The sequence below is a fragment of the Trichosurus vulpecula genome, chromosome 6, assembly GCF_011100635.1.
Source record: "Trichosurus vulpecula isolate mTriVul1 chromosome 6, mTriVul1.pri, whole genome shotgun sequence".
NCBI lineage: Eukaryota > Metazoa > Chordata > Mammalia > Diprotodontia > Phalangeridae > Trichosurus > Trichosurus vulpecula.
The window spans coordinates 200,051,335-200,067,759 of record NC_050578.1 but is presented as its reverse complement, the minus strand read 5'-3'; the positions used below and the strand labels follow the sequence as shown (position 1 = coordinate 200,067,759).

Below are 16,425 nucleotides of genomic sequence, written 5' to 3'. Positions count from 1 at the left end.
CCCTGATCAACTGATTCTTCTGGCTCCTTCTCCCCTCTCCCTGTTATTCAAAGGTGATACCTAAATAGAAAAAAGTCTTTTCCCCTTGCTTCCTCTCCCCAATCCACCTAAGCCTATCCTTGCCTGGCACATAGCCTCTTCTGTTCTCCCCTTTCATTGGTCTCTCTGCCACTCACACTCCATTGTTACCAAACTCTCTTTCATCCTAGATCCCTTCACCTCCATTTCTTGCCATTTTGTGGTACTAAGAGTAACTTGGCTCTACCCTGAACATACTGCATCCCTCACCAACCTTCTTCAGGACTAAATGTTCCTTGTATTGTATCCCTTAACACACTGGACCAGGAGAAGTAGGAAGAATCCTTACACCCATGCTTATACCGAATCCTTATATCCATACTGTCCCTTTGTCCCTATCATGCAGGAACTTCATTTCTTAGAGGTTCACTTCATCCAGCTATAGCTGCTTGGCCTAATTTATCAATGTTATTTTCCTTTCTTTCTCAAGGAGTCAGTCAGCACCAGGTTCACAACCTACTCCTCTACCCCAAACGCTTAGGATGATAATATATAAGTCAATGCAACATCAACCATCCTGGCCAACCACCAGCTTCTTCAAGCATTACCCATTGCATCATTCCACCAAAGCCCCCCACTTGAACGATCATACTTTGGATATAATCAATTGATTAATCAACCCATGAGCATTTGTTATTACACCCACAACTATTCTAAATCCATGATCCAGAACTATAAAATTCTTCCTTTTAATCATAACCCCCTATTCCGCTTTGTTTCTCTTCTCCTCATCCTTACCATGACATCTACTATTCCCTGATCTGTTACAGGGAATAGAATACTGTCTCTGGAATAAGGCTCATGGTTCAAATCCTATCCCTAATAATAACTGTGTGACCTGGGGCAAATCATTAAACCTCCCTAGGCTACAGTTTCCTTATATGATTAAGGGAACTGAACTTATGTGATTAAGGGAACTGAACTAGAAGACCTCTGAGTTCCCTTATAGCTTTTTATCTCTGACCCTATGACCCCTGGTCTGGACTCACTTTTCTCCCATCACACTCACGACTCTATGGTTCTCTAGTTCAACTATAGATTATTTGCCCATCCTCAAATACCTTGTTTTCTTGTCCTATTGCCACTCACACCTAGGCTTACCCTGACCCTGGATTACCACAACTACCTGCTTTCTGTCCTATATGATATTCCATGTTCTGTCTTTACACCTTTGGGCTAGCTTTACCCATTCTTGGAATGCAGTCCCATTTCACCTCTACCCTTTGGAATCCCTTGCTTCCTTCAAAACTGTTCAAGCAACAGCTCCTAACTGAGACCATAAATGGTTCCTTCAGGGTTCTAGGATCTTCCTCTTCAAAAATTTATCCTCTATTTGTTTTAAATATATCTGTTTACATATATGCAATTTCCTCTGATAAGACATAAGCTTCTTGAGATCTGGTATTGTTTCATTTTTGGACTAATAAAAATCAGTGCTGCTAAAAGTTAGAAGTGAAGGGGAGACTTTGCATCAAGTATCTTTAACAATAAACCGATATCCAAATTATATAGGGAATTGTCATAAATATTTATAAGCGGGCAAAGGATAAAAATGATTCCAAAAGAAGAATTTCGAATTAACAACTTGAACTTATCCACATGAAAAAGGTTCCAATTCACTAGTGAGACATGTGCATAAAAACAACAAAGGTTTCATCTCATGACTATCAAATTATCAAATATTATAAAAGATGTTCACTGTTAGAGGTATCACAGTGAAAACAGAGACACAAAATCATTGTCGGTGGAGATATAATTGGCCCAACAATTCTGAAAAAAATATTCAGAATTTAAAAAAAAATACAGCTTAGTTCATGCCTTTGGACTCAGCGATCTCACTACTGGGAATTGTAGTTAAAGACAGGTTAAAGGAGAGTAGAGACAAAAAGAAATGTTCCATATATACCAAAATATTCAGAGCAGTACTTTTGTGGCAGCAAAATCATGGTAACAAGGTAGATGTCCTTCAACTGACTGAAGAATTTGTGGCATATGAATGTAATGAAATATAAAATGGAATATTATTGTGTAGTAAGAATTTATGAATATGAATAATTTAGAGAAGTTGGGCATCACCATACATCTAGAGCTGGAAGGGATCTCAGAGACCATCTAATTTTACAGGTGAGGAAACAAAGGCTCCAAGGAGATTAAACAACTTGTCCAAGGTCATGCAGGAAGTTCAGATCAGTGGGAACTGAACCCAGTTCCTCTAATTTAGAGCCCTTGCTCTTTCCACCGAGCCATAGAAGATTTGCGTTAATTGATGCAGTGCTGTAAGCAGAACCCAGACAACCCTGTACACCATGACCACAATAATGTATATGGAAAGGATACTAAAAGGAATCCAAATTCTGAGTAAATGTCATGGTCAGTCTTGGTCCCAGCAAACAGATAATGAAATACACTTCCCTTTCTCTCCAAGGGATGGGGGAGGATACAGAAACCAAGTGGTATCTACACTGTCAGATGTTATCACTGTATCTGCTGACTTTATTACAAGGGAGGATTCAATTATGCATATTTGGATAGAGTAGGAAGGAAGGAATGTGTCTGGAAATGAATATGATATTTAAAAAAGATATCAACGAAACTTTTCATTAAAAAAATGTGTGCTACAAGACAATCCATTTATTCTAGCCTGATCAACCCTACAGCATGATCCTCACAGCATCCAGTCCTAACCTTCTTTTCTCTCCTCTAGTTCTACACTACTATCTATCCCTCAGCCAAGGACCTCAACTCCTACTTGTCAGGAAATTGAAGTCATCCATCATGAACTCCATCTTATTCCTACTCCATTCCTCAATACCCCTACATACTATTCTCCATTCTCATATCCTTTAATCAAATCTGATGAAGATATAATCCAATTTTTTAGTCAAGACCAACCCATCTACTTGTGCCCTTGATCCTATGCACTCTAATAACTTCTGGGAAATTTCCTCCTTCATCATTCTCTCTTTTTCTTTCATCTTCAGTCTCCTCTTATTCACTAGCTGCCTCCCTGCTGCCTACAAACACCCTTCTCCTTGCCATCTCCTCAAGTTACCACCTTATATCTAGTCTCACTTTCACAAACCCCTAAAATAAGAGTCATCTACACTTGTAAATGCATATTTTCTCCCATTTCCTCTCCTTGCCTTCACTTTTTAGCCCATTGCAACATAACTTCCAACCCCATTACTCTACTGAAACTGGCCCCTCCAAGATTACCAGTGACCTCTTAAGTGGTAAATCCAGTGGCCCTTTTCAGACGTAATCTTCTTTGACTTCTCCAGCTACTACCACTGTCCTCCATCCCCCTTTTCTTGAATAGATACTCCTCTTGACTTCAATGACACTACTCCATCTTGCTTCTCCTCATAGCTACCTGACCATTCCTTCTTAATCCATTTTGTAGGACTGTTATCTTATCTTCCAAAAGCTTGTGTCCCCCAAAGCTTCAGGCCTTCATGTTGACTCTCTATAATTTCTATTTAGTTCCCATTAATCCCAATGGGAGCAATTATCATCTCTACATATATCTATCTGTCATCTACCCACCTGTTTATATATACATATATTTACAATGCAACATACATGAATACATATGTGTGTACATATATGTATATGTGTGTGCGTGTAAATACATGTTGTATATACAAAATATATCAGCATTGTATTATAGGTGTATGTGTATATATACATATATATATATACACACACAGACAAAAACATAAGCATGTATATATAACCAACCATAATCTCTCTTGTGAGCTCTAGTCTATCACCAATTCCTTTGCCTATTTATGTATATATTGCATCCTCCAAGTAAAATATAAGTTGCTTGAAGGAAGGGAATAGTTAAGTTTTTCCCTTTTCTACTTTTAGCACAGTGACCTACAAATAAAGGGTACTTAATAAATATTTTAAAAATTGAATTTAGATTGAATTCCCATTCCATTTCTGCCACTAGCTACATAGCTCTCTCCAAGTCTCAATCTTCTAATCTGTTAAAGTGGGAAAACGAAACTTTTACGATCAGCTTTACAGGGCTATGGTGAGGATCAGATAAATACTATAAAGCCAATGGAAGAATAGTAAAAGTCTATAAACAAATCAGATCTCGAAAGAAGAAATGGAAACTATTAATCAAGATTAACAATATGAACAATTGCTCCAGATCATTGAGAGGAACACAAAACAGCTCTTGAGATTTCATGTCATATTGCCCCACTCTACCTCCCAAAAAACTGACAAAGAGATTAAAAGATGGGAATATTGGAGGGGCCATAAGTAAACGGGCACACCAACACTGCACGGGTAGAACTGTGAATTGGTCTGACTTTTCTGGAAAGCAATTTGTATTACAACAAGTGACTAAAATATCCATGCCCGTTGACCCAGAGATCCCACTGCTAGGCGCTCCAAGGAGGTGTAAGATGGAAACAAAGGTTCCACATATATCCGAACATTCGTAACAGCTCTTTGTGTAGTAGCAGAGAAGAGAGAGCAAAGTAGACAGGGGGAATGACTCCATAAGTTGTGGTACATAGGTGTAAGGGGATGTTATTATGCAATAAGAAAGTAGGAACATGAACAATTCAGAGACATAGTGGACAACTTGTATGAATTCACACAGGGCAAAGTAATGAAAAATAGGAAAACAGCATACACAATGACCACAACAATGTAAACAGAAAGAACACAATCACCCAAAACAAAACATAACCAAGTACTGTGTAATTACACTGACCAACTTCAACATTAAAGGAGAGAAAAGAATGGCTTCCTTCCACCATCCACCCCTACAGGTACATACTTCTTTGCAGAGTTGGAGGACTATGGGCACAGACTATTCCACATAAGATTAGCCTTGATTGGTTAAATTTTCTGAACCACTTCTTTTCCCCCTTTCTTTTTCATCTATCTTAGAAGGTATGGCCTTCTAGGTAAGGGAGAGGGAATATTTAGAAATAATGTGATATAAAAGTTATGGATACAAGTTTAAAAGGAAAAAAAATCTGTAAAAGCACTACCAGTTTTACAGATGAGACACCTCTTGGGTAGTAAAAAGTGAATTGAACTCAGTTTCAAAACACTTGAGTTTCACCCTGGCTCTGGCACTTACTAACTATAGGACTTTGAGCTTAAGCTTTCTGGGCTTTAGTTTCCTCACTTGTAAATTCACAATAATAGTAACTCATTTCATTTCTGCAGCAGCTTGAGATGACAAGTCTCTTTCCTTGCAACAGCCCTGTGAGACGGGTGATGCAAATAAGATAAGAGGGTTGGACTGACTAAATGACCTCTCAGGTCTCTTCTGACTCAAAATCCTTTAAGCTCCACTGAGCTCAGATGTGTGCGTGGGTTTCTCTGATGGGAGAGTTCACTGTAAGAAGCAATCATCTGGGCCCTCTTGACAATCAAGCATTGATTGAAGTGCTTATATCTGTCTTTTGAAAATAAAAGGTGTGTTTGTGTGTGTGTTTGGGGGGAGGGAAGAGGTGGTTAAAATCCATTCTGAACAGAGAAGATAAGCCAACTGTTAACAACCCCCCAGAAATCTCTTTATCATCCAATGTACCTCAGGAAACAAAGAGATGTCATTATGTAGAAAAATATATTTTATTATCCTCATGTTGTACCATGATTATGGAGACTGGCAGAAACCTTTCAAATCACTGCCAATTGTTCCCATTTTGAGAGGCATTGTCAAAAATTATTTGGAATATACAACCATTGTCTGGAAGCTCAAAGTGACTGATAGGGGTGGGGAACCTGTGGCCTCGAAGCCACATGTGGCCCTCTAGGTCCTCAAGTGCAGCCCTTTGACTGAATCCAAGTTTGGATATAGGCAGAACTCAAAGTGAAGTGTTCTGATTTGGCATCCAGGTGCTCTCTGTCTTCTTTTCATCTAGGCCAATGATGAGTTCAGGTGGAGGTTTAATAATGAAGAATGCCACCTTCTAATTCCTTGCAAGAGAATGTATAAGACACTTCCTACCTACAATCACGCAATCACACAACTGGTTTTGTAGGTCACATGTTTCATACCTGCCATTCCAGGAATGGGGAACCTGCGGCCTCAAGGCCAAATGTGGCCCTCTAGGTCCTCAAGTCCAGCCCTTTGACTGAATCTGAGTGACCAAAAAGATATATAAATGTTAAAAATTACATACAATTCCATCTCAGGAAGGTCTGGCTTAGATTCCATGTAGGGTAGGGGGAAGATAACAGGTTACTTATTTAGAAGTATGTGCATATACTGTGTATATGTGTGTGATTAGCTATATCTATAATAAAAAAAAAGTTACTCTTATTGCCAGTCTCCAACGTGTCCATCTTGAATAAACCAAGATACTATAAAATGTTTACAATTTCAATTGGTGGAATTTAAAATGCCTCTCCCTTATGCCCAATTATGATTTTGTTTTTGCTCTTAATAATTATCCTGAGTGCCATTTTCATCATGATATTCATTACTTAACAAGAGATATGTGCATTGAACTGAATCCAATTATAAACTTTAGACTCTAAGCTCCTTGGATCAGGTACTGTTTCTGCCTTTATATCCCCAGCACACAATGCCTGGCATGTAGAACATGCTTTAATAAATGTTAGTCGACCGACTAAATGTTACTTGCCTGAAATGAACTGAATTACATCCTTCCTGGGCTGCCTCAAATAGTACTTCTCTATAACTCTCCATATCCTACCTTCGAAGCTCAGCTCAAATTTGGTATAACTTAATATAAAATTTTGAAAATTTTTTATTTATATCATACATATATAATATTCTCACATGTACGTGACATTCTGCGCATTATGTTGAAAATTTGGATTTAGTATTAGAAAACTTGGATGCTAATCCTGCCTCTGTCACCTACTATTTGTGTGACCTTGGGTAAGTCATCTACCTTTTTGAAGCTCAATTTAGCTATCTTTAAAGGTGATATCATGGCTAGAGATCTGTACTTCATATAAAAAAGACCTAAGTCTAAATTCTGTCTTAGTCACCTACTAGCTATGAGAACCTGGTCAAGTCCCCTACCTTCTCTTGGTCTTGTTTCTTCTCATCTGTAAAATGGAGACAGTAATAGCATCTATCTCACATGGAATCAAGTAAGATAATATATAATAACTGCAAACTTTAAAGTACTATATTAATAGAAGCGGTTAATAATAAATTAATAATAATATTAATCATATTACTTCTATTATCTACATATTTATTGAGGATAAATTCGAGTATGAAAAATGTTTTGTAAACTAATAAATAGTATACAAACATCAGCAACCATATATGTGAATACACACACACACACACACACACACACACATACACACACACTAGCCCTGTGAGCAATGGGTAAGTCACTTAGTCTTAAAAAGCATCAGACAACTCTCTCATCTACTAAACTGTAGATGGGCAACCATCTATCACTGATGCACTAAAGAAATCACAGATCCTTAATGTATACACACATATGCATGTATGTATATAATATACTACATACATATGTAATACATACCTACAATATCTAGAAATAGATCTAGTCTCATTCATAAGGCAAAGTTCCATTAGCCTTCACCCCAAGGACAACCACATAGAAAGAATTCAGTGTACTCACGTTAGAAATCAAATGTACCTAGATGCTTTAGAGAAATGAATCATTGATGACAGGATGCAACCTTTCACTCTAAAAATAAAATAAGGTACCTGAGGTCACTTCTCTGGGCAACTTCTCTCAGACAAGGTCATTAACCTCTGAAAGAGCTGATGGGAGTTTTATAACCACTATATGATAAGGGCACTTTAGTAATAGCAGGAGTATGACAGTTAGAAATGGGACCTTTTGCAATTACTGTTCCCTGAAAACAAATGAGGTTGGCACACAAGGAAAGAACAGTCCTGGAGCACGGATGGAATCTAACTCTTTCTTTGTACATTTCCCTGGGGACTAGAAGCAAGATGTCTTAAGAGAGAAGCCTCTTTATTTATTAAGAACCATGGCAGCCTACCTTTTGCAAGTACTAATAGAGTATCTTCTGACACAATTTCTTTTACTAAAGGCAATTAAGTGAATATAGTTCATCTATATAGCACGTTACATCAATTTTTCTCATTTAAGCTCTGACAAGGATCCTTTAAGGTGGATGGCACAGAGATAATTATCCCCATTTTGCAGAGGTGAAAATTGGAGTTTCACAAGGAAAAGTGGAAGTATTTACCACTTATTGGAACCTCTATGGCTATGGTTACTGAGAGTTAGCCTTTGATATTGAGAATATGTTAGTAATAGTCAATATTGTCCAACTGTGGTGAATTTAGAGAAGGTAAGGGGGAGGTGAAAAAAAGCATAAATGTCTGAAAAGCATAGATCCCAGCTCACTGAGTACTCTTTATTCAACCTTTACTCCTATTGCTTGTATCTATATCAAAGCCTCTTGGACTGATCAAGGCCATATAGATCTTCACTTGAACTCTAAACTCCGTTGTTGATCCTGATACATAGATCCCAGCTCACTGAGTACTCTTTATTCAACCTTTACTCCTATTGCTTGTATCTATATCAAAGCCTCTTGGACTGATCAAGGCCATATAGATCTTCACTTGAACTCTAAACTCCGTTGTTGATCCTGATACTGACTCTGTCTTAGCTCGGGACACCACTTTCAGCTTCTGGGCTCAAGGTCTTGGGCGATCTCCCTCAAGAGAAAGTGGTATTTGAGCTTGTAGAATCAAATCACGGATCGTAAAAGAATCAAATCTTCAGATAACCCAAAAGAGCAGTGGAGAGACAGGATGTAAACAGGATACAACGTAATATCAGCAATGTCATGGTCACAACAAGCAACTTAAAAGATTTCAAGGAAATGTATTATCAGAAAAGAAGATAGACCAGTTATATAGGTGAACAAGGGATATAAGATAGAATGCAACTCTCATGCTTTTCTTAGTAGCCATGAAATGTGAAGACCCAGAGGAAGGCTCCCAGCTGATGGAGAACATCTGCCATGGGAAATTTATGGGACATAGTTTTCCTTATTTAAAGAAGAGTGTCACCAGCCAAAATTATCATCCAATCCTAAGAAAAAGCAAAAGTGAAGACTTCATAGGAATTTGGGAGGACCTACAAAAACTGACACAGAGGACAAAAATCCGAATCAAGAGAATAATACACAATGACCATGATGAAGTAACGGAAGACAACATTTAAAAATCATCAGAATTCTACACTGATCGATCTTGATTCTAGAGCACTGATAACGAAGCATTTCCCTCCTTGTAATAAAAATAATAGGTGCTTTTGTATTCAATAGAAAGAGGCGAGAATATAGACACAGATACTGCATATAAAGTCGGACAGCCGATAGGTTGGTTTGTTTTATTCTCTTTGTCATAAGACAGGGTTTTGCAGCTGGGGCTGGAGTCGTATTATTGGGAACCAAGAGTGATATAAAAAGATAACAAAACCATGCATAAAACATTTTGCAAAAAAATAATTCTCATCTTTCATGATGATTGGGTTTAACATTTTATTGCTTGAGATTGCTGCTTTTTTCCCCATTTCTCTGCCAGTCTCTGAGGTAAAATTTTAGTTGATTGTCTTAGAGAAGAAAGAACATCAGGCTTCCACACGGCTGAGTTAACGTTGTTCACACAGAGCAGGCTATTGAATGACATCAAGCCGGCACAAAAGCTTCCCTGGTCAATTCGCTCTGTGGCCAACTGAAGATGGTTTGTAAAAAATCAGTCCCTAATGCCATCAGGGAGTGCTCCGTGGCTGAGTTAGATGATGCTGAAATGTAATTTTTTATTTTCCACCTGGCTCTGTATTATAGGAGTATAGAATGAGCTGTACATATAGCATATACATATGGTACATACAATAATCCTATTGTATATGTTTACCCTAAAGCAGAGGGATATGGATAGAATACTAGATTGGAAGTCAGAATCATAGCATTTAGAGCTGGAAGGGACCTTCAGAGCCAAGAAGCCCAATTTCCTCATTTTTATGGATGAGAAAACTGTAGCACAAAAAGATTAGCTGTCCTGTTCAGTTAGTGACAGATAGTAAATATCTGAGGTAGAATTTGAACCCACATATTCCTTAACTCCAAGTCCAGTGTCCTATCCATTACATCAATACTTTTCAAAGTATGGTCCAGGCACCCTTTGGGGAGTCCCTAAGACCTTTTTAAGGGATTCACTAGCTCAAAGCCATTTTCAAAATAATACTAAGATGTTTTCACTTTGAATTTGATAAATATCAATAGACAGAATCCATACTAACAAAAACTCTCTGGGGAGTCTTCAAGAATACTACACCATAAGAAATAATGAATTTGTAGAATTCAGAGAAACATGGGACAACTTGCATGAACTAATGCAGAATGAAGAAAGCAGGACTGAAAATAAGGTGAAAGAAAGACTTGGAGCATTGGCACCTGAAAAAGAATGAGAGAAAACCTGTTATTCCCTGTAGAGAAATCCTCTCCCATCATATCTGCCAGAGTGGAAGTAGACAAAAATACAATTACACAAGAGCAGAGGTCTAAACAAGGGAATCAATACTCAATTCAGATTGCTAGAAGAACCAGGCCTGAGCCATCTTGAAAGAGAAAAACATCACTGAATAAGAGAGACCAGGAGGATTATAAAAAGTAAGGAGATATCAAAGCAAAAGGTATTTATATTTGACAAAGAAAAAAAAGAGAGAGAGACCAAAAGTCCTGAGTTCTAGAGTCATCTCTGCTAACTAGGTGGTTTGGCTATGAGTAGGAAAAAAACAGGATAGACATTCTACTAAGTCCCTGTGAAAGTAGCTAGAAAAATAAACTGACCTTCTGGGTTTGGGGTTTGTTTGCCAAAGTGAGGTTAGCATGAACCCGAAGAGAATTATGTGCACTGGAAGGAGATACCCACAATAGGAATATTAATGTATTTTATTTTTATTCTTTTCTAATATTATTAAAGAGCCACATAGTGTTATGCCTTTGTAAATGGCCTCCATTAAAATACAATAGGGAATGAGACAAAGGAATAAGTTTAAGTGGTAGAGGTTAAAATTATGATCTAATTAGATAAATCTACTCCAAACTACTCCCCTGTTCAAAAAAAAAAAGCTTCATGATCTCAGTGTTTAGCAAATAGTAAGTACTTAATAAATGTTTGTTAACTGATTTATTACTTCTAAATTCTGCTGTTTGACATTGAAAGCCCCTCACAACCTGTCCCCCAACCCACCTTTCCAATCTTATTACATATTTCTTATTTGCCTCTTCCTCATACCTGATGTTCCATATCCCATCTCCAGCCTTTGCAGTGGCTGTCTCTCATGCCTGAAATACATTCCCTCTATGCCTCTAAATTTTAGAATACCTTTCAAGAATCAGCTCAAATGTCACCTTCTCTAGGAAGCCTTTCCTGACCTCCTTAGCCGCAAGTGTCTCCCTCTTCAAAATGAACTTGGATCATTTCAATATAGACTTAGTATATACCTATATGAAACATGTTCTTTCCCAGCTGGATGATGAATGAGCTCCTTAAAAACAAGAATTACTTTTGACTTTGTATCCCAGCACCTATACAGTGTCTGGCACATAGGAAGTACTTAATAAATGTCTCTTGACTGACTTAGTAGTCAAGAAGGAAGGGTTCAGGATGGAGAAGGTAAAGAAAAATAGTGAAGGCATAAAATCAAATGGCAACAATGCATTTTTTTAATTTAAAAATAAAGTAAAATGAACTGTTCAATTTGGCTTGCATGCAATGTTTTTCTCCAGCAGGCATCGGCATTGCCTCTTTGAATGGTCTAAAACCAGAGCTGCCAAAAAGGTAGCTAGAGGATTATGGTACAGTGTTTCTGTGCGACAAAATGGCACTGCTTTCCAGCTGAAACTGTGGATAATACAAGGTTGCCCTCTGCTGGGCCGATTATCTAGTTGTCTTTTAGTACTTACCTGGGAAGGAGCATTGACCACGGAAAGATTGTAACCATAGAGAAAGGAAGAGCCAAAGGCCCCAACAAGAGCTGCCACGATGAGAGAACATGACCAGTCCTGGCGAAATAAGAAAAGGTAATTAGACATCATCAAAATATGAATTTGAACAGAACCCTTACAGCTAGTCACTTACACATAATGGGATTTAGCTAGGATGACTTACTTTACCACTGTGAAAATAATTCTGAAAGAAAATTCATTCTCTTGTATTGCGTTACATTAGATTGCTTTGGTTAATTTCTGCTTTATAGCTCAAATAGGCTTTTTTCCTCTTTTCAAAATGAGGAGGTTGGATTAGATATGGGATTCTTAAGATGATGTCTGTTGACTTTTTAAAAATTTTGATAACTGTATTTCAATAAGTTTCTTTGTAACCCTCTGTACTTTATCTTATACACTTAAAAACATTATTCTGAGGAGGATCCATAGGCTTCACCAGATGTCAAAGGGGCACAGGACACAAAAAAAGGTTAAGAATCTCTGAAGTAAACGATCTATAAAGCCCTTCTGCTTCCAAGATTCTAGGTGCTAATCTCAAAGGTCCCTTCCAACTCCAAAGTTCTTTGTTTTGCGTTCTAAGATCTCTACATGCTCTGAGCCTGGAGTGAATCCACTCCCCTCCATACTTTGGACTCCCTAGCTTCCTTCAAAGCTCAGCTCAAAGTCAAATCACCAATGATCTCTTGGTTACCAAATCCAATGACTTTTTCTCTATCTTCCTTCTTGAACTCTGTAGCCTTCGGCACTATTGATCACTACCTTCTTTTTGATGCTTTCTTCTCTCTGGGTTTTCAGGATTTCACTTTCTCCTGGTTCTCCTCCTACTTATCTGACAACTTCTTCTCGAGTCTTTCTTGCTGGATCTTCATCCAGATCTTGCCCTCAAAACATAGATGCCCCACAGAGTTCTGTCCTGAGTCATTTTCTCCTCTCCCTCTACACTATTTCATTATTTCATTTGACGAACTCATCAACTCTCAAGGATTTAATTATCATCTCAATTCCGACAATTCTGAAATCTATCTTGCCCCAACTTCTCTGCTGATTTCCAGTCTTGCATCTGTAACTGCCTTTCAGACATCTTAAGCTCAATATGTATAAGACAGAACTTATTAACTTTCCCCCTCAACCCTCTCCCTACTCCTACCTTCCCTAACACTATAGAGGGCAACACCAATCTCCCAGTCCCTCAGACTCACAACCTAGGAGTCACCCTTGACTGCTCACAATCTCTCATACACACCCCCATACACAATATGTGCCAAATTTATAACACCTCTCAAATACATACCCTTCCACCTCTGACACATGTCACCATGGTGCAGGGCCTTAACACCTCATACCTGGACTACCGCAATAACCTGCTGGTGGGTCTGCCTGCCTCAAGTTTCTCTCCACACAAATTTATCCTCCATTCAGCCACTAAAGTGATTTTCCTAAAGCACAAATCCAACCATGTTTGTCTCTGTCTCTGTTTCTCTGTCTCTCCCTCTCTCTCTCTCATACACACACACACACACACACACACTTAATAAACTCCATTGGTTTTCTATTGCCTCCAGAATCAAATACAAAACATTCTGTTTGGCATTCAAAACTCTTCATAACTTAGCTCCCTCCTATTTTTCCAATCTTTTAACAACTTACTCCCCATCACATATTCTTCAATCCAGTGACACTAGCCTCCTTGCTATTTCATGAACAAAATACTCTGTCTCTGCTCTGGGCATTTTCTCTGGCTATCCGTTGTGCCTTAAATGTTCTCCCTCTTCATCTCCACCTACTGGCGTCCCTGGATTCTAAAGTTCCAACTAACATCCCATCTTTACAGAAAGCTTTTCTCAATCTCTCTTAATTCTAGTGCCTTCCCTCTGTTAAGTATTTCTTTTTTTATTCTATATAGTTTATTTTGCATATATTTGTTTGTTGTCTCCCTCATTAGATTGTGAGCTCCTGAAAGGCAGGGACTGTCTTTTGCCTTTTTTTTGTATCCGTGGCACTTAGCATAGTACCTGGCGCATAGTAGGTACTTAATAAATGTTTACTTATTAGATTGATTCTGCCTCCTACAGAACATCTATCACAATTCATTCAGTTGTTGATAACTGCCCAAAAAATTACTTTGATTTCCTTTATTTTTTTTATTTACTTACATATATTCCATCAATGGAATGTAAGCTCTTTGAGAACAGGAACCATTTCATTTTTGGTTTTGCATTCTTGATACCCAGAACAGCCTTTGACAAATAGTAGAACCTTAATAAATTCTTGCTGATTGACTGATTGACTGATCTTATGTTCTAAGATTCCTTCCAGCTCTGAAATTCTATGTTCTGAGACCCAAGATCCTTTGAATCTCTAATTTTCTATGTTCTACACTCTAATGTCCCTTCCACCTCTATCATTTGATTGTACTTGGGTCCTGAGGGTCTCCATCAGACTGATGACTGTGTATATGCAAGGCCAAATTCTATTTTTACTTGGCTTGGAGGTAGAGAAGGATCTCATTATTTTCAGTCACATAGCTCCTCCCAAATGACAAAGGTTCAGTCAGTCATGTCGATCTATCTGCAAGTTTTTACTGGGCATTTACCATGTATGTTTAGAGATAAGATATATGAAATTTTGACAGAAGAAACAAATATTCCTTTTTGGATTATTCAACAGAGAATCTGGGTTTCCAGTTAACCAGCCTTTCTATCTTCTTCTCTTGAGGCTACATCTTGATTATAGCCCTAACAGAGAATATAAAAGCCTCCCAGAGAAAATATCTGAGCCAATAAATGAACCAGCAAATTTATTTATTGTTCATCCCTGACTCAGAATACGAAGCTGCCCAGGAAAAAATTCCTTCCACTGCTTTCACTCCCTGTTACTTTATCTCTGTCTACCTCAGCCTTTCCACACTCAAATCCTTTTTCCTGCCCTATCTTCCCCTTCCATCATACCCTATGGTACCTTGTTTAATTGTTACCAAAATTCCCTGAATATTGGACCTTTTCATATCACACTGCTTCCATCTTCTTGCCCTCATGGAAACCTATATCCCCCTCGCTTGTCACCTTTTCAAGCAAATTGCATCATTATCATCCCCACTCTCCCTCTAATCTTCAATATTCTCCTGTCTACTGGTTGCTTCCCATGTCTCCTCCATCCTAGACAACCCTCACAAGATCCCATCATTCCTTCTGTCATCCTATATCTTTCCTTCCCTTCTAAACTAAACACCTTGAAAGAGCTAGCCATACTAGGTGTTGACCTACACTAGATGTCTCCACTTCATTTCCATTCATTGTCTTCTAAACTCCCTCCAATTTGGCTCTGAGCTCATTACTCAAATGAAATTACTTTCTCCAAAGTTACCAATTACCTCTTAATTGAGAAAGCCAATGACCCTTTGTCAGTTCTTATACTTCTTAACTTCTTGGAAGCATCTGACACGCAAGGTTGATCACTTTCTCCTACTGGGTAATGTCTCTTCTCTGGATTTTCATGACCCTGTTCTCCCCTGATTTTCTTCCTACCTTCTTCTCTTATTCCAAATTTCAAGAGCAGCCCTATCCTTCCAGTCACCCAAGTTCAATACCTTGGTGTCATCCTCAATCTTCACTCTCACTCATTCTATATATCAAATCAGTTGCCAAACCTTGTTATTTCTTTTTCTATAACATCTTTTATATATACCCCTTTCTCTCTACTCATACAGTCATCACCCTAGTTCAGATTTTCATTACCTCTAGGGAGGAAGGGAGGGAGGGAGGAAGGGAGGAAGGGAGAAAGAGAGAGAGAGGGAAGGAAGGAAGGAAGGAAGGAAGGAAGGAAGGAAGGAAGGAAGGAAGGAAGGAAGGAAGGAAGGAAGGAAGGAAGAAAGGAAATAAGCATTTATTAAAGTCCTACCATGTCCCAGGAACACTTAGCACAACGGTCCTAAGTGCTTTACATATATTATCTCATTTGATCCTTACAACAGCCCTGTGAGGGAGGCGCTATTGAGATTCCCATTTTACAGATGAGGGAAACTGAGGTAGGTGGTAGTTAAGTAACTTGCCCAGGGTCACTAAGCTGTTGAGTGTCTGAGGCCAGATATGAACTCAGGTCTTCCTGAATCCAGGAAGCCACTGAGCCCCTCAGCTGTCTCTAACAGTCTGGACTACTATAATAGCCTTCCAACTGGTCTCCCTGCTTCAGGTTTCTCTCTTCTCTAGTTCATTCTCCACACAGCTGTCAAATTGATTTTCCTCAACTATAGGTCTAAGGATGTCAGCCCTACTAAATAATCTTCAGGGCTCCCTTTTATCTCTAGGATCAAATATAAACTCTTTTGTTTGACATCTAAAACTCTTAGCAACC

The 16,425-nt window shown here is 38.4% G+C and overlaps 1 protein-coding gene across 3 annotated transcripts in view; it reads right to left on the bottom strand.

Annotated features, from left to right (window-relative positions):
- SLC2A9 (solute carrier family 2 member 9) overlaps nucleotides 1-16,425 on the bottom strand; it is a 313,753-nt gene that overhangs the window by 275,134 nt on the left and 22,194 nt on the right. For all 3 annotated transcript variants that reach the window (XM_036763747.1, XM_036763748.1, XM_036763745.1), the window contains one exon: nucleotides 12,034-12,132. In XM_036763747.1, coding sequence (XP_036619642.1) covers nucleotides 12,034-12,132 — 99 coding nt within the window. The remainder of the gene's footprint in view (nucleotides 1-12,033; nucleotides 12,133-16,425) is intronic.